This window comes from Caretta caretta, chromosome 22 (genome assembly GCF_965140235.1).
Source record: "Caretta caretta isolate rCarCar2 chromosome 22, rCarCar1.hap1, whole genome shotgun sequence".
NCBI classification, from domain to species: Eukaryota; Metazoa; Chordata; order Testudines; family Cheloniidae; genus Caretta; species Caretta caretta.
The window spans coordinates 23,306,751-23,326,044 of record NC_134227.1 but is presented as its reverse complement, the minus strand read 5'-3'; the positions used below and the strand labels follow the sequence as shown (position 1 = coordinate 23,326,044).

Below are 19,294 nucleotides of genomic sequence, written 5' to 3'. Positions count from 1 at the left end.
AACAGGGCAATTATTGAGCGATTGGTCATCCTGCCCAGCTTCTGGCAGTCAGAGGTTAGGGACACCCAAAGCATGGGGTTGCGTCCCTGACCATCCTGAAACTGATGGGAAGCTTTCCACCAAATCTGTTTTTGCCCCTGTTCACAGCATTCACTCCAAGAGTTCCTTTTCCACCCAGTAATACCCCATCTATTTTGCTCTACCTGTGTAGCCCCCTCCGCCATGTTCTGATTTACCCATTGGAAATCCCTAAGTCAGATTTTTAACCTCCTGTCCCCCACATCTGTTTGCCCCATGTGGACCCCTGGCCTGTTCAGCTCCCTGGTGCCCACCAATCCATTTCCCCCAGTCTGTTTTGTCCCCTTATGCTTCCATGGTATATTTTAATGCCCCCTGCCCCTTTTAGTCCTCTTCTCTCCGACTTCAGGTGCTGCAGCAGCTGCCCTCCTCTTAGCTCAGGCTCAACTGCCAGCAGAATCCGTTGTCTTCACTCCCTCCACCCTGCCCCAGTGAGCTGTCTGAGGCCAAGCCAAGCCCACATCCCAGTATCCCTCCTCTTGCTGAAATGCCAGCTCCCAGAGCAAAGGGAAGCAGGGCAGGGGTAGTTACAAAAACTGTGAACTGCTCCAGTCTTTACAAACTCAATATGGCCATGAAGGGAACATTCCCAGTCTTTGGAGGGAAGATCCCTGAGCAGGTTACAAGACAACTTTGGTGCTACTTGGAATCTGTCGTGTCGTCCCCCTCCTCCCCCCCGCCGACACCCCTTCAACCGAGGGGAGCAGGGCCTGCCTGCACAGCCAGGTCTCTGGAGAGCAGCAATTGATGACTGCATCCCCAGCCGCGCTGCACCACTCCCTGCCCATCTGCTGCTGCCCACGCACCTGTTTTTCCTCCTGGTGTGCTTTCCTTTCTCTTTACAACCCTCCCAGCGCCGAGGTCCCAGAGCCCCACCTCCTAAGCCCTCACTGGACGCTGCATTTTCAGCTCGAAGGGAAAGCAGCCATAAGAACCACGCATGACATTGCCGCTGGCCCCCACAGGTGGGCAGAGGGTGAGCCTGAGGGTCAGCTCTGGCTCCCAGGGTAGGGGAGTTCAGCCATAATATTTATTACCAATGTGGGGTTTTCACTCTGGACAGGCTTGCAGTTGAAACATAAATCAATTGCCCATGTCTCCTGCTCCTTACCATGTGGCTGCACTGAGAGGAAGTATGATCTGGTGGCTAAGGCACTAGAATGGAACTCAGGATATTGGGGGGGAAAGAGGGGTTCAATTCCGAGCTCTGCCACTGACTCCCTGGGTGACCTTGGGCAAATTCATTAATATGTGTCTCTGTTCCCCATCTGTAAAATAAGGATACTTCTATCAAACACCTCCATTAAAACATTGAGAATGCAAAGTCAAGCTGTGGATCTAAAGGTCCAAAGCCTGTTGATGACTCAAGTTGTGGGTCAATATTGTTCCACATGAGAGAATTTATATTTTTGAGTTTGTTTTTTAAAATTGGTAAGTTACATCCAAAACTCCAAGTTAAAAGAATGCTAAGGTTGTAAAGTCAAGCACTTAGAAGTTAGGAAAAGCCAAGGTACAACCTTAATTCAGCCCCTTTATGTGTATGCCTCATGATACAGTCTTAACTATGAGACCGCCCTTTCTCTTCTTGCAATCCCCTGCTTCATTCACTACATACCTTCCAACTTCTGCAACACATGAGGCAGCGGTCCTAGTATAGACAACAGTCTCCTTCACTACATAACCCTGATTCATCCTCCAAAGCAGAACCAACCTGTGCATTGAACGAGGCAGGAATCCTATGGAAAAATAGAATGTGATCATGTAATTAAAAACTGTTAAGAAATTCTAACAAGTGGAAATATATTGACCTCCAACTCAGGTGATCAGCAGGGTTCACACCTTTATATCCACAGCACAGACCTCCACCACGTTAGCCAATGCAGTAAGGATAGCATGTGTACAGTTATCCATGTGGACCGGCCACTAAAGGGTGATGAGACACACTTTGCCAGTAGGTTTCATAGCTATCTACTAACAGAAAATAAAAGTAGAGATTCAGGATGCTTGACTTCAATTCCCGGTTTTGGAGGGAGTGTTCTCTGTTGGATATAGACCTTTCTGACCCTGTGCACCCATTAACTATCTAATTCACTTGGCACCAATTGTGCTGTTTGTTTACTTTTTATACTTAATTCAACTTGAACAATTAAAATAGCCTAGACTCTGATCAGTTTCTCTTTCTGTTCTCTTGCACTAGTACAGAACTCTCTGGTTGCAAATTCTGCAGAGGATGTCTGGCTAAAGTAGCAAGAACTTTATTCTTGGAAGAAAAACAAACAACAAAAAACAGTAAGTAACCAATCAAAAGTACTTTGACCTGACTGAAGAACAGTCATTCTAAGATTTCACTCCCAAAAATCACAGTCTACCTGCTGCCAACTCGCAGTTTATCTGTCATAGAAGAATTGGTTTGATATCCAATTCAGATGTCCTATCGGGACATGTTTCCTCAAAAATACAGTACAACACCTGATGTAACATATTCTCAGTAACGAGCTCCCTCTCTGAGCCTTGGCTTCTGATCTGAGAAGCACACTTTGTTTTAGGAATGCTGCAGGAGATGGTTTTAATTAATTAAAACAGCAATTTGTTGGGATTTAAACTATTAGAAATACCATTAATATTAATTTTAAAAAGAAAACCTAAAGTCTGAACATAATGTACTGTGTTTCCCTAAAGCATCATTGTCAAATCAAGGAGAAGGTGGATGAGAAGGGAGAAAAGTCATTAACCAAACACTAATATCTGCAGTGGTAGCAAAGAGAACACAGAATAGCTGGCCCAGCCCATTTTGAGTTTGTAGGCATGTCATCCATTTATTTCACACTTGTCATGCTGCAGGAGTCCTGCTTTGGGAGCATTATTAGGATGGTTTTTCATTAAAACTTTTTTATACAGACTTTTTTTTTTTTTTTAAGTCCATTAAAATAGATTGCACCCTGAATGGGGTGGAATGCTGCCAGGTCCTCTCAGCCACTTCACTAGTCAAGTCTAATCTCCTGTCCTAAAATGAAGTGAGTTTGGCAGCCTCTGCAACATGGCATTTATGTGCTATTTACGTCACAAACCCTGTTTGTGTCAAACTTGTCTGAGCCTGAGTAACTTCTCATCCATGGACAGAGCAGTAAATGTAGGTGGGGATTAACAGCATAGATAGGTCAGCTACAGTGGAAGCCTGAGTTAATTATAACAAGAGGTTGTAGCTCTTTTACCCCACGGCTAGTGCACTTGTTTTGGAAGTCAAGATCACAATTGTAATCCCAAACAGGACTTCTTTCTCTAATTAATTAGTGGTGCTGCAGCCCATCATTAAGTAGTCTGACAATTTCCCTTCACAGATAAGTACTGTGTGACAAGGGAGATACATAATTGCTAGAGATATCTTCCTGTTCTAGGGTACCTATACTGCCACTCAAAGGAGAAAGAGGGTCAATTCCTTCCCACAATATAATAATAGTATCAAACATTCATCAAGGATCTTTCATACCAATTAACCTCAAAGCACTTTGCAAACTCATTCTACACAACCATATACAGGATTCACCTGGTTCTCAAGTGACATAGTCTTACCTGGTAGGATGTTTAACAGCACATGGCAATGCTACAGAACAGTGTAGGATAGGAAGCAAAATAATAATAAAAAAAATCCTTGTATCCAAATGAAGTTGCACGTTTCCCCATCAAATTTGAATTCAGTAGAACAAGTTTTCCAAACCCCCATTCTTGGATTACCTGGAGGAATTGGAATAGAATGGGAGGATCTGCAGCCTCATGCTTGGATGTTGACTCATCCCATTAACAAAGAAGTTAGAGTGCTGAGTAAAGCTGCTGGTACAGCATGGTTAACTACATTAGGCCACTGGAAATGCAGGAGTGAATCTCTGGTCAGATAGAACTGGAGCAAAGACAAGAAGACCCTGCAGGAAAGCCTATGAACAGCCAAGCTTGGGGTGAGATTTGTATTCTGTTGCTGTTGAACCAATGAAGCCAAACCCCAGGAACTTACACTTGACCCTATGCAGCCTGCACAGGCTTTATTGTGGAGGGGGAAGAACAGTACTTACTGAGACCTACACTAAACAGAGCATCATACTTCAATGCTGTCTCAAATTAGATGCCTCCCTTTGTGAAAAGGGCCATCTCCTCAGCAGGGAGAGGGAAAAACAGAACAGGCACTTATTGGCAAGGGAAGAGGGAGGTGCAGTCAACAACTGCCAGCTACAAAATGGTTACTTTGGTCAACATCTGCTTGGCGTTGCCAGATTTAAAGGGCCAACTCCGAGCCGGACATGCTGGGAGAAAAGTTCATATAAAAGAGCAAGTGTGTGTGTGGAAGAGAGTTAGTAGATTCTAGATAGCCTCTAAAGAAAGTACTGTATGTGCAGGTCACAGCTATATTATGGTCTTCTGAAGAAAGTTTGGAGCTTAGTAGATGTATAATTTGGTGTCACCGCCTCTTGTTCATAATGAGGTTAGTCTCTCTGTGTAGTAATTGGAAGCGGAATGGGGGAACAGGTCATAGATCTATTACCAATTGCTTGCTAAACTCAGAGCAGAGGATATTGAGGGCTAGTATTAGGTTAGATGCAAATGTCTGGCTTTAAAAATACACTAACTTTAATGTCTCTCATTAAAGACTGGGGGTGAGGCCCTGACTTACTTTCCTGCTTGTCACAAACTTGGGAAAGTCATTCAATCTCTCTTTGCCTCTGTTTCCCCAGCTATAAAATGGAGGTGACTGACCTACCTTGCAAGGGGGTTGGGAGGCTCAATTACTTAGCATTCATGAAAGGCAGAGAGTACCCACTTGATTTCTGTGACACGCTGTGTTCTCGGGGGTCAGTTGCCAAAGGGGGAGTTTGCCTAGAAAATGGTGGACATTGACACTTGTGATGGCCCTTCTCTCCATTTGCTTATGCCAGGCTGCATTTGAGGCTTGTGGCTGGATCTACTGTTCATTTTGTGCAGAGAATTTATTTAAAAAAAGGCACAATTACTTTCAAACAAAATCCAGGTTGAAAGCGATTGAGAAGAGCACGTCTTTCTTTGTGTGAGTTTGACTAGTTACCTTTTATGTTCTTATGGAGGCAAATCTACCTGCCTTGCCTCCTGCAAGGGCCCTATTTGTTAGGGGATACCGAAGCCAAGCTGCTGAGGCACATCATGACCTACCAAAGGCTGACAAAACAGTAAGTGTTCTAAGCACGACTTCTCCAAGAGACAAACCCACTGGCACTGTAAGGGGCAGGTAGGAAGTATGCCCTCTAGTGGTAGCTCTCAGCTTCATGCTTGTACAACTGAATTCATTTTAGAGAATAACAAATTTATTTGGGCATAAGCTTTCATGGGCTAGAACCCATTTCATCAGACAAAGTGGGTTCTAGCCCACGAAAGCTTATGCCCAAATAAATTTGTTAGTCTCTAAGGTGCCACGAGGACTCCTCGTTGTTTTTGCTGATACAGACTAACATGGCTGCTGCTCTGAAACCTGAATTCATTTTGAGAACTAACCATAAACAGGGACCAGATATTCTCTCTCATGTATATTTCAATTGCCCAGGCAGTTTGTGCCAACAAGATTTTCCTTTCCGGCAGCTGCATCCCCAAGGGCCTCTGCTTCATATATAAACATCTGGGGATTTATTTTGTATAGAAAATGCTTCACAATGAAGTTGTATCAAATACAAATAAATTGAAATAGGAAGCCAACTGAGCATGGCATAGTGCATGGGGAGATGATCCCTCTAAAGCCCTTGAATAGAACCAGTGAGGAAAAGGCTGGAAGGGTCCCTGTTAAAAGGAGGAAGAATAGCAGCATCCTGCATATAGAAAATGATATTAGCAAAGGTATTCAGCTAGGAAGCTCTAGAGAAAAATATAGCATTAATAATAGAGACATTTCTCATAGTACCCTCACGCTGAGAGTGTGTTGCAAAAGTAAGCTACAAACAGAGACCATTTCCTCCCACCACTGAAATGCAACCACCTCTGGGGTGGAATCAATCAGCTGTTTAGCAGTGCCCAACAACTCTCTACACCAGCTCTAGTGCAAGAAGTAGAGAGTCTTGTATTCACTTAAACTTGGAGGGAGGCAGTGTGTAATTCTATGAATTAAAATTTAGCCAGGATAACAACCCTCTGCTTGCAAAAGAAATACTGGGATCTTTAATAACCACAAACTGCCAAGATCTCAGCTTAATTCTCATCTATAAGACAGCACTTCAAGTAGCACAGCATGCCAACACCAAGCTGAAGCATAAACTTCAACACTGTCAAGAAAGAGCCCCCCTTCTGAGTCACTTATCCCACTTCTCACAGCACAGCTTGTATGTATCCCACCCAAATAGCAATGGAGCCTAATGCTTCTTAACTTGTGTTGGGCCCTGTCACATTTCACAAATTGGTATAGGCGTGCTGTGGAAGAAAAGATTAATGCCTTCTCTTTCCAGATGAAATGCCTCATAGTTGAAATTAGAGAGACAAAATGGGTGAGGTAATATCTTTTATTGGAACAACTTCTGTTGGAGAGAGAGGCAGGCTTTCCAGCCACACAGAGCTCTTCTTTAAGTCTAGTGTCATTGCTAACTATTGTCAGTGTGCACTTAACACTGGTTTCAGCTGCAGCTCTCATGCTGACTCAATGCCCTCTTTCTGTCCCTGATTCTGTTAAACAGCCTGGATAAAGGACTTTGCCCTAAAATGTGGGCAGGCATTTGTACTTCACTCCCCCTTTAAAGTCATTTCAGAAAAGTGGGAATAGCTATAAACCTCTGCTGCCATGTGCACTGCAGAGCTAGGGCTGCTGTTTCCTTGTGGGAGGCAGGGAAGGGGATGACATCAGGCAGCAGCAGAAATGCAGGGTCTGTTGGGAAACGAGTAAGGATTTTAATATGCAGGGAACAGTTCAAAGCTGTGCTAAGGTGTTTTAATTAACCATGAATGCTATGGCAGAGGAGGCAGTAGAAGCCAGCAGCATCTCATTCATCGGTTTGGTTAAAAGTCAGAAGCTAACGTTTCTCAAAGATCCATCTAAGGTAGCCTAGGAAAAATCTGAGCAGAAAATGATGCGACACTACACTAACCACAGCTTATCTGCAGGCTTCAGCCATCCAGCACAGACCCTGCCCTCTAGCCCAAGGTTATACAGCAACAAACTTCTCCACTCCTAGAAGCAGGGACGAGGATACCAGAGGTGGCTCAGGATTTTCCATCCATGCTTAGTCTGTCTCCCATTCTGCAGATGGTGCACAGCAGTCTCCTTGCTTGCTGGGAGGGTGGGTTATTGCTCTTATCAGCCATGAAAGCCACTCTGAGTCAGCTACTGAGAGACGTTGGGGGTGACGTAATTCCACACACTGTCATTCTCCAGACAGCTGGGAACTGAGTCCCTAAGCCTCTCTGCAGCCCAAACTCCTCCCATAGGAGTCTACTGCTAGACTTGCCCATCACTGGTCCCAGTTGTGAATGATTGGTTCAACAGCTTTTGGGGTGTCTTACAGAAGCCGCCTAGCCTTCAGAGAGGAGAAAGGCTCCTGGGTCCTAGTGCAGATGGAGTTCCCTACTGGCACTTCTTGTCTATTCCCTCCAGTGCAACCATACAGAAGGCTATTCTCAGAGTCCTGGCTAGGACTGCCTGTGAGGATGGCAGTAACACTCTTAAATCTACACAGCTGTTTAAAAGGCTCTCAATAGCTTATATAAAATAATCACTTAATCTTTCTCTGGCTCACTTTCCTTTTCCCCTCTGTAACATGGGGATACTGCTACTTCCTCTCTTACCCATTTAGATTGTGAACTTTGGTCAGGGACTGTCTCTTACTCAGTGTTTGTACAGCACACAGCACAATGGGCTTTAATCAGGTGGGGTAATATAAATTAATATCGGTCACTGAGATACACAGCACACCCAATAGTTTGGGCCAGGAAGCAAAAAATTACTTCAAATAAGGAAAATTAGGCAGAAGAGACAGATTCTATGCTGCGACCTTCAGGAGGCACAAACCAGGAGCTGGGCCAAAGGTGACTAAGTCACCTTTATGCCACCCATATCCTGATCTTGAGAGGCCAACTTGTTCCCCAGTGTAATTTAGAGTATCTTACCCCCAACTGCCAGCTGCTCTAAGCCACTGAAAAGATTAATGGTCAAGCACTCCATCCACACAGCAGGAATGGCACAAAGCCACATGCAGCAACTTGTCTACATCGCTAGAGCAGCATGAAGGGCACTTAATAGGGGACTGAATCGGTCCCAGAATTTTCAGCAGAACCCCAGGGTTAAAAAACAAGCACATCTTTTTATTGTGTGATGCCTAGCATAGAGGCCCAGTCTCCATTTGGGCCTCTAGTTGCTACAGCAATACTATTAATACATTTTTAATGGCCACAGCTAATTAGGGTCACAGTTGTATCTGTCATCAGAAAGTGGCAGCAGACTCTGCTTGTGCCCCAACTCAGTAATCCATCAGAAGGAAGAGCACCACCAGGATGCAGCTGGTGTTAGTTCTCCACAAAAGCTTATGCTCAAATAAATAAGCTATTACCAGCAGGAGAGTGGGGTGGGGGGAGAGAAAACCTTTTGTAGTGGTAAACACCTATTTTTTCATGGTTTGTATGTATTACATCTTCTGTATTTTCCACCATGTGCATCTGATGAAGTGAGCTGTAGCTCACGAAAGCTTATGCTCAAATAAATTGGTTAGTCTCTAAGGTGCCACAAGTCCTCCTTTGCTTAGTTCTTCAAAGATTACTCCAAGATTGCCCAAGGAAGCGGTGACAAAAGCACTCCATTGTTTTACCTACTCTTGTTTTGAAAGCAGTGCCCAAGGTCAGCCAGACACCAGTAAAGATTCGTTAACTGTGGCTTATGAGCAAGACATTTTTGCTCCATAAGAAAACGTCAGCATCTCTCCTGCTTAGTACTTGGTAGGGTTGCCTGTTCCATAATCAGAGCTGTATATGGTGAGCCTGCTATTTGTATTATGCTTTCCAAGTGTGAAAGGCACACTTCTGAAGTCCTGGCATGTGATGAATAAAGCTTTAAATGGCTCATGTTACAGAGAATAATAGAATGCTCTCTCTTGCTGGTGTCTCAGCTTATTCCATCAAGCCTGAACTCCACCAGATGGTGAGGTATCCTACCTTTTGGCTCAGGAATTCTTCATGTTAATATGAATGCATTTAATGTGAGGCTTACTCAGTAGTTACAGACATAAAGGTGCCTGGGCCCCATGTGCCCATCTCTAGAGAACAGGGGCAGGAATAGTGTAAGAGCAGCCTTGGTAAGGAGTCTGGTATTGGTATCCCCTCTGAAGCAAGTTAGTTACTGGAAATGCAAAATATCAAATCAAAAGTGGAATGTGTGGTGGGTAAGTAGTGGCTACTACATCTTTGTGAAGGGGATCTGCTGAGATTGTCATTCACTGACTGGCAAATGTTAGACCACCTGATGGATACAAACTGGCTATTAGTATAAGAATAGCGTGGAGTACTTTGCTGTCAGTGTGGCAGAGCCGTCTCCATCCTCCTCCCCCTTCACCAGTAGCGAACCAGTGGCAAAAAAGTTGCTTCCTAGAACGGTCAAGACCCAGACCACTTCTGGTCATTTAAGATACCAAGGGACTTAAGACAAGGCTTGTTACCAGTGGTGTCCTGGCCTAATTCCAACACTTCCTGTTTCAAATGGATGTTGTCCCTTTCATCCAAAATGTTGATGCAATAGAACAGCAGCAACTACACCCCATAACTGGCTACAGTTCAGGGGCAGGTGAAGTTAGGTATCGATTCAGAAAGCACAGTGAGGATGTTACACAATAAAGTGATAAGTGCAAGACTTCCCACTGAAAAAAGTTTTTTGACAAAGGCCTATGCTATTGCTCCAAAGACAAGAGTAATCTATGTATTAGCCTAGTATGCCAAGAGATTTCTAATGTCACACAAAGTAGCCGAGCCCAGAGTACCGGAAGCTCACCAAGCAGCTAAAAGCAAGACTCAGAAGATCACAGGGCAAGCCAAGAGAGGATTGTAGCAGATCATAATTCCCTATCAAAATAGCTAGCATAGATGTTTGACTCCAACTCACTAGCTTTTACTAGCTATGAAACAGCTAGTTTCCAGTACGTGTAATACCCAGTTTCACGGCAAGTATAGTGTTGTTGGATGTAGAGAAGAGAGCCCCTACTTTGTTTTCTTTAGCGATGAAGTAGTGGAAATTACATGCCCATTTCAGCAGAAGTTTGTTGGAAATTCAGTGCTTGTTCCCTCTGTCCTTGCTAATGAACTTTTGTGCTCATGGAGTTATTAGCAGTGTAAGCCAATATCTTCTATTTATGCACAGGTCAGGTGCTAAGCTCTAGAGCCAGCAAACTTAAGATGAATCATGTTTTTCTACCAATACTGTAACCTCACAGCCTAGAGATCCTGCTAAGGAACAGAAGCTATGCTTTGTTCTATATCTTTACTTTGGAAGAGGCTGGATTTTGTCCAGTGAAGCCATGTATTAAATGAAGTTCTGATGGAGAGAAACACTTGTCACCATTAAGAAAAGGAGTACTAGTGGCCACTAGTACTAGGAGTACTAGAGCTGTAGCTCACGAAAGCTTATGTTCAGATAAATCGGTTAGTCTCTAAGGTGCCACCAGTCCTCCTTTTCTTTTTGCGAATACAGACTAACACGGCTGTTACTCTGAAACTTGTCACCATTCTATCTGACTAGCAGTCATGCCTGGTTGCAGAAGTCTTAACAGGTGTTTTTAAGTTGAGCCACTACTAGTCTTGCTAAAAGAAGGAAAAGCAGCTGATTTGTTTTTTTAATAGAAACTATTTTCTATGGCAATATAAATAGTAAAGAATAAGTCCCATCAAACAGATAGTGCTGTTATCAAGCATTCTGCCTGATTTTAAAACAAGTAGGGAAAGGTACAGTTTGTAGAATTAACCATATGGGTTAGATCACACAGTGAGGAAGTTTTTGTACTTGTATCTCAGAAAGCCTCTCAGATGAACACAGCAAGGCTATTGATTATTGGATGACTTGTACCTATCGGGTTGTGAAGTAAGATTTTAGAGGCCTATTCGGATTACCTTCTTTTTCCAGCTCTTTACGTATACCTGACATATTTTAACTCAGCCTGGTAGAATTAAAGAAAATGCTTTATACCATTTGATAAATCTGGGGTGCCAAGTTGCTGTCTCGTGGTTTAAAGCACTGGCTTCTACTGTTTCTGCAACATCTGCTGCTAAAACTGTCAGCAACAAAATAAAAAAATGCAGCTTGTGTGATACAGATCTGAGGATCACAATCCCCAGCTATAAACACTTTAGCAGACCAAACAAAAGGGTTTCATAGCCAGTAGACATTCCCAAGCACTAGTCCTAAATGACCAGAAAAAAAAAGTTTCAATCCAAGTTAACCTGGTATGGTAAAAGATGCACATTTTCAAGTGTTATGAAAGCAGCACAGGGGTATAACTATTTCCTTGTGTGTGGTAATGCTTGAAGAGGGATGGCCTCCACGCAGCTAGATACTAACTGATCCTTTCTGCACAGCTGGCAATGCTAACAGGATGGCAAGCTCACACTGTAAACACCACTAACAGAGACCACCACAACTCCACATCATTTCCTGGTTTTATTTTGTCAAATACTGTTACAGACTTAGGAGACAAAAAAGTGAAACATAAGACTACTAAAGATTAGTCTTCAAACATTGTATCCAATCAGGCTGCCTCTGCCTATGATCTCACCGATGTAAAACCACATCAGCACCTCTGTGGCCACCAAACCGTTCCTCAGAGCTTCCTGAAAGAAAGAAAGCCACAATTTAGAATGTTTGCTATTGCAGTAACGTCTCCCTTTGCTTTGTTAACCATACACAAAGTTTGGTTGTGATGGCAAGAAAGCCACCCATGTTAATGAGGTAGCATCTTTAGCTAAAGCAAAGAATGCTATTAACAATTTACTCTCCCCCACCCAAGCAATCATAGTACATACTAAAGTGTGCTCAAGTCTTACAGCTTAGCTGTCAGAGCCCTTCAAAGAGAATACTGTAAAGCATAAATACTGAAAAGACCATCCAAGTTTTAGTGCCAAGCAATACACTAGACCTATGAAATAGCTGTTCAGTACTGGTGGGCAGATCTGGTACCTATTGACATTTGAGTCACGTGAATGGATGTTGAAGAAAAGCCGGCTGCCAAAAAAACATCTATGCTCTACTAGAAGTGGTAGGATTAAGAAATGAAAAACTGTTACATTAAAAATGCTATTCAACACTTAACCTACAAATTCTCCAAGTGTTTCACTCCTTAATGACAACAGCTCTATTGGTTTTTAAGCTAGGATGCCAGTGGTTCAATAAGTTCCTGGAAAATATTACCCTGAACACAAAATACCTGCAGCTCTTAAACTGTATCTGCCAGACTCCAGAGAAACATGCAGCAGACGTGCGATGCTTCAGGATCATAAGATCAGACCTCTGCTTTTTAGCTAATTCTGAAGCAGAGACGACCCATTTTTATTTAAAAAGTTATTTTGAAGACTGACACTATATAAATGAACAAGGTTTTCAAAATGCTGGAGGTAACTTCAGGAAGAGAGATTTAAATGTGAAGCGTTAAAGGGGCATCCATCAGAAGACCTGGACTCAGCAATTAAAGAACCAGATCGGCAGGTAATAAGTTCAGAGAACTAGTCTTCATTTTGCACTCCCATTCCTAAGGGAAAGAAGTCTATTACTGAATGACTTTACAGATCAAGAAGGGGGTATTCTAGTTGGAAAAGGGGCCTAGAAATTACTGGTTTGTTGGACCTTGCTTTATTATTTATATTGTAGAAGCGCCTGGAGGCTAACCCCATTATGCAATACAAGAACAAGGGGACATTCAATGAAACTGAAAAGCAGCAAGTTAAAAAACTAATTGAGACAGAGCTATTTACATGGGTGACATGAATATTCAAATTTGTAACAGATATTTGCAAGAGTTGGGAAGGGAATAAGGCGCTATCTAAAAACTAAGAGTTAGAAGGCAACTTTCCATGGGACAGGTTATCACATAGCTACCCAACTCTAGGTTTTTGCACCTTCCTCTTAAGTATCTAGTACTTGTCGCCATCAGTGACAGGATCCTGGACTAGGAGAACTACTGGTCTGATCCAGCCTGTCAATGCCCACATTCTTATTAAGGATAGAATATTTTAGGGGAAAAAAAATGGATCTATGAGCCAAACCCAAAAGAGAGTTACAGCCCTTAGCACAGGGATTCTCAAACTGGGGGTCGGGACCCCTTAGGGGGTCACGAGGTTATTACATGGGGGGGTCACGCGCTGTCAGCTTCCACCCCAAATCCTGCTTTGCCTCCAGCATTTATAATGGTGTTAGATATATAAACAAGTGTTTTTAATTTATAAGGGGGGGGTCCACACTCAGAGGCTTACTATGTGAAAGGGGTCACCAGTACAATAGTTTGAGAACCACTGCCTTAGCAGGAACAGAACATAGCCCCACCCCTCCTCTTTGCACTGTAGAAGGTAGCAGTGTTTTAAAACTAGCCTTAAGCTTTTGGTTGTTATTGCAAAGGTCAAGCAGCAATTCCAAACTAGTCAATTATCCAATATCCCTTCATACCACACTACATGCTGGGCTGGCTACGTTGATATTTCTATTAGAAGTGTGACAGTGCATTCAGAAGTCCCTTTGACAATAAGGCAGCTGCCCACACCAAATGGAAAGATCAACAGCTGGCCATACTAAAATGTGTATAAAAACTCACTAGGGAAAAAGCCACCATGAGGCAGAAGTGATGTTTGTCCAGTCAAACTTCTTTTTTGTCACAGAATGAGCTCACTGAGAGCACAGGTTCAGCCTGGCTTTATCAACAACTTGTCAGTCCAAATAGCAAGCACAAGTCACTTTCTGGGCTGCTTTTTATGCTGCTAGATGTAGCCCAGCTAAAAATGTGTTAACCAGCATGGCTGGAGAAACCCCAGGGGAAACATGCTTCTGTTATTCACATCCGTTCTTATTTAGCCTGCAGTTACCTTGACTGTGAGCTGTGCGAGGTGACCAGACTGAAAGCTTTTGACCATAGCTTTCATGCTGTCAATGGCCTTGGGGATCTCAGCGGGGGTTGGAGGAACCAGCTCAACCCTGGCATAGTGCCAAAATGTGGCCAAACGAGGCCTGGAGTAAGTCACAGCAGCTGGAAGAGAAAAATACCAGGATGAATCCACTGGAGGCTAAAAGAAACAGATGTGTGGGCTGGACACAAATATTTATTCATGCATCACATTCATTTCCTGCTTTCACCAAACATGCACCCAGTCTCAAGAGTCAGAGCTGCTCCTTGGTAATGAGCATTTATTTAATTTTTAAAAATACAGCTCTAACCAACCATCCAGTGCTCTGGCTGCCTATTCCATTAATTAATTAATTAATTAAAAGTCACAATATGAACATGAAGGACTGCCCATAAATATATCCACCACTGCCCAAACCCTCAAACTTAGAAAGGTGAAATAAGTGGATTTAGCAGCAGGCTCAGAAGGTTAACAGATCTGGACTCTGGCCCACCAGGTGTGGGATGATGATTTCAAATATCAAAGACTCCTCACAGAATACCCTGCCAGAAGCTCACTCATTTATACTGAGGAAGCTCCAGCTCAAGCACCTCTTCTGATCTCAACCGTGGCAGCACCTCACAAGGAGAGAGGCAGTCTCACAAGTAACCAGGTCCCAAACCTTGAAGGGTTTTTAGGTGAAAATGAACACCTGGCATTCCACTCCAAAGCTTACTGAAGCCAGGGGAGATTATTGGTCTAATGTGCTCCCAACATCCAAATCCACTTAAGCAGGCTGTATACAACATTAAAGGTACAGAACATGTGTATCACTAGGAACTCAGCCATTCAAGGAAGCCTGTATGAAAAAGTTTATCATGTGACGAACCCAGGTCAGTACCTAGTTCTACCAGCTGGTTGTGAATTGTCAGTCAATTAGCTACAAATTTAAGTTGCCAGATAATGATTAGAAAAAGAAGATAAATATCATCACTGTTCTTTGCCAGCAGAGTGTGTTATGGACTTTAACTAATAAAAATCTTCTAAGGGAACATTTTAGTTGCTCCTATTCTTAAGATGTCATGCCTCAACATTGGAAGCATGAATAATTAGATGTTAGAATTAAACTAGTCAAACCATTTTAATAAGAACGGCCATATCAGGTCACACCAATGGGCCATCTGGCCCCGTATCCTGTCTCCCGACAGTAACTAATGCCAAGTGCTTCAGAAGGAAAGAACTGAACAGGCAATCATCAAGTGATCCCTGTTGTCTACTCCCAGCTTCTGGCACTCAGAGGCCAGGGACACCCAGAGCATGAGGTTGCATCCCTGACCATCTTGGCTAACAGCCATTGATGGGCTTGTTGAAACAGGTTTTATTAAGCTTTTCCTAGTTAGGCAGCACAACTACCTCTCCCCAAAAGTTGCAGAAGTGGTAATATGAAAACAATGTTATTGTTTCAATCAATCAGAACTCCTGCAGCATTCTACACCTAAGACAATATCCCTGCATAGGCTGAGAGCATTTAAACACAAAAGAGTTTAACTACTGACAATTATGCTCTATATGGTGCAAAAGAATTAAAACATTAGGTAAACTTCAATCTATGTGGCCTGCAAACTACATCTCTCATACATGTCTCAGTACACACCCTCTCTCTCTACTATTAGAGTAATTAACACTGTGGTGGAAATTCTCCAGTCTCCATAATCACAGCTGAATGAAGTCTTTGCTCATGAAGGTAGATTCCATCTTTTGTTTTAGAATAAATGACCTTCAATTCAGCATATGTTTGATAAAATCAATATTTTTAAATTTACAAAAGCATTCTGAGTGCAATTGGATGCTTGTACGTTAGTAATTCAAAGGGGGAAACCCACCCTCCAAATTAAACCCAGCATAAAGTGAAAGTTTCAGAAAAAGAGACAGACACTCTGCACTGCACCCAAAAGATCAAAAATTCAGTCTGTTAGACCAACTGAGAAAGTGAATTCCAAAGTCAAGGGCCTTTGCTCCACTGAAAGCCCTTACACCAAATCCCATGCTTTCTTCAACTGCCAGGATAGTTGTTTTGCAGCACAATTTAGAGTATAGCCAAGGTCTTCAAACCTCAAAAGATGTTCAACCTAGAGTCTAGCCTATATAGTCTATGCCCTTTACCCTTCAACAGTTGAGGCATTTTCAGTTGTGGATATTGTGAAGTAGTTTGATACTACGCCAACAGAACCACTTATTTTAAACTCACAGAAGTAAAAGAAGTTTTGTTAATGACAACCTCATATTTAATACCCTTAATATTTCTTGGCCCTTAATAGGTCATGCCTTGTCTATTTTGATTCTTCTTCAAGACACTTCATTTTGCTCTTAGAGATACTCTCCCCAGCTGGACAGGCAGATTGCAGTATTTTTAAATGAAAACCTATTACAGAGTAGACCATATATTTCATATGGAAAAGAATCTCAGATAATATAGGCAAAGCTGCATTGTAATTACAAAGCTCTCACTGGCTGAGATATCTACAAGTGGAAAGACCCAAAAGTACAAGATAAAGTTGGTATCAAGACTAGCACAGAACAAAAAACAAGAGGAGGAACAGGCAGAATTCTTAAGAGCTGATACAGCTTGTTAGCAAAAACAAAGTTTATATATTTGCTATTAGCAACTCACTATCCTCATTCCCTATTTCATAGCTATCTGTCACATCCATTACGCTCACAGTCCACCACATCCTGCACCACACAGCATTTCCCTTATCACTACATCCTAACATCAAATATCGGAACCAAAGTTAGTGCACCCTGTACATCTCAATCTTTGTCTTTAAAGATACAGGTGTAGGAGCAGGGGAACAGCAGTTCTAATTTTGTTTTATACTGCTGCTCATCACCACAGTATCTGTGCACCTTACATGTAAAGCTGGTAATAGCAAAATCCATAGTAGACTTAATGGAATCACTGCCATGTCCCCCCCTTTTTTGGGGGAGGGGGTTCTGATTGATTTTTAATTTTTTTTTTTTGTTAATTTACTGTTTTGGTTAAAATTGGTTTATTTCAGGTGGTTTGGGATTGGTTGGTTTCTTTTGGGTAGAAGGAGGATGTTGTGAGGATCCATCTTATGGTGGAAAGGCCTGATTTCAGAAAGTATTAAGCACTCACTCCTCTCAGACTTCAGTGAGATTTACAGGTGCTCAGTATATCTGGAAATATGGCTATTAAGCATCTGATCAATTGCCTCTAACCCCTTTCCCCATTACAACTGGAATGCCTTGACAGACATGGGCCTTACATTTAAAAGGCTCATAATAAGCTCGTTTTCTCTCCACCATTTTTGTTTACTTGCCCATGTGATAAAGTATTGAACTGGAAAAGGATACATGGACTCTACTGCATGACCTTTGAAAGTCACTTCATATCTGTACCTCAGTTTTATATCACTAAAATAGGAAAAATACCTTACTTCATAAAGCCCTCTGAGAAGTATTAATCTGAAGAGGAGTTATACTTCAAAAAAAATTCTCTTTATCATAGATATAAACTGAAATTGGTCTATGGTTATTCTTCCCCACCCCTTAGCATTTAGTAACTACTTACTGCAAACTCAGATTTTGTCATCAATACAATCCTGCAAAATCTTGCAATAGCCAAGTTTCTCGGTTGTTTAGTTTTCCCTTTTCACTGACACTGAACAACAGTATGATGTAGCCTTTCGCTGTAGCTCACGAAAGCTTGCGCTCAAATACATGTGTTAGTCTCTAAGGTGCCACAAGTCCTCCTGTTCTTTTAGCTACTTAGTGTTCACTTTCAGCTTTTCTTTTTTCTTAAGCTAAAAATATGCGGCTACAAGGTACAGAGAGAGAGAGAGTCACTTGGACAATGACAAAAACCCATTTCTTGCAACCGAAGAAAGTAAAAGGAAGTAGAGGCCTCGACCCTCTGACACGGGTGGGCCAATCCAGGGACAAAGGCCGTCCAGCCAAGCCTCCCACGGAGCCAACACCTGGCGATGCGCTCACAACTTCGACCGGGGTCGTGAATTATTTTGCCAAGTCCCAAATTTCTTGGCCAAGGTCCAGACCCCAGATAAACCGACCACAAAAAAAGATCATAATACGCACACGAGGTTTCAGAGTCCGCCTGGCGGCCTGGCCCGGGCTCCCGCCCGCCCGCCCGCCCGCGAGCTAGGCCGCGCCCCGCGCCAGGCCACACCGGGTCCCCCCGCGCTGGGCGCGGCGGCCACGTTCACACCGGACTAACCGGAGCAGCGAGCGCTCCCCGCGCGGAAGGGACAGGGCTGGCCAGGCTGCTGCCGCCCGGCCCCGGCCCCGGCCCCGGCCCGCTCTCACCGCTCGCTAGCTGCGGGCCCTTGGTGGCGACGCGCTGGATCAGCCTCTGGGCGGCCTGGGCCATGGCGGAACCGGCGCGCGGCAGCTGCAGCGGCCGAAGAAGGAGCCGGAGCCTGAATGTCACCTACAGCAGGACCCCCCAAGGCCCCCTGCGTCAGGGCTGCCCGGGCAGCGCCTAACGTCGCCGCCACTCGCTACGCCCCCAGACGGCCCGTACGCACTCCCAGCCCTGCGGGGAGGGGCGGCGGGGGGGGGGGGAATCGTCATTTTCTTCCCCGTTCAGAGTCAACATTTTGATCAGGCGCCCGCCAAGGCCACCTATCGGCCATGAACGGCTGCTCACGCGCAACGTAAAGCTGGTCTCTTCGAGGGAGCCAGAGCGGCGCAGGCGCAGAAGCCTCCTGCAGAAGCTCCTGTGTCCCTGCCCACGTGCTGGCCCTACCAGCCCTCTCGCTGCAGCCAGCAGGGTTTGGGCTGCCGGCCAGGCCAGCGAGCTAACGCCTGCGGCACGCGGTGCCCTTGGGGCAGCCCCCCCAGGCAGTGTTGCCAGCAGCGAGAAACCCCATGGAGAGGTTCGCACAGTTTGCAAGAAGCAAGTCATGCTGGTTACAGTTTTGGGATTAGCCTCCAAAACGCTTGCCCCCTCTCAAGGGTACTTGAAAAATTTAAGATTAAATCCTACCACTTTCATGATTTAGCACTCTCAGACTCCCCCATTTCTTCCCATTTGTGTTCTCAATGGCTCTAAGGCATTTGTAATGAACGTATCACTGCCTGAGCTAGGTAAACACTACACCATGTTTTGTTTTAGGAAAGA

The 19,294-nt window shown here is 43.8% G+C and overlaps 1 protein-coding gene across 1 annotated transcript; it reads right to left on the bottom strand.

Annotated features, from left to right (window-relative positions):
• Window positions 1-11,685: 11,685 nt before the first annotated feature.
• Window positions 11,686-18,641, bottom strand: ATP5MG (ATP synthase membrane subunit g). Its single transcript, XM_048827245.2, has 3 exons — window positions 18,478-18,641; window positions 14,113-14,273; window positions 11,686-11,874 (listed from the first exon to the last, which is right to left on the bottom strand). Exons 1-3 carry the CDS (start codon window positions 18,539-18,541, stop codon window positions 11,776-11,778), a joined length of 324 nt encoding a protein of 107 aa, XP_048683202.1. The 5' UTR covers window positions 18,542-18,641; the 3' UTR covers window positions 11,686-11,775.
• Window positions 18,642-19,294: the final 653 nt, after the last annotated feature.

Coding starts and splice junctions, on each gene's coding strand:
- ATP5MG (XM_048827245.2), bottom strand. CDS start 18,541: ATGGCCCAGGCCGCCCAGAGGCTGATCCAGCGCGTCGCCACCAAGGGC. Junction 14,274..18,477: donor GGGCCCGCAGCTAGCGAGCG/GTGAGAGCGGGC, acceptor TTTCTCTTCCAG/CTGCTGTGACTTACTCCAGG. Junction 11,875..14,112: donor TCGCACAGCTCACAGTCAAG/GTAACTGCAGGC, acceptor TCTTTCTTTCAG/GAAGCTCTGAGGAACGGTTT.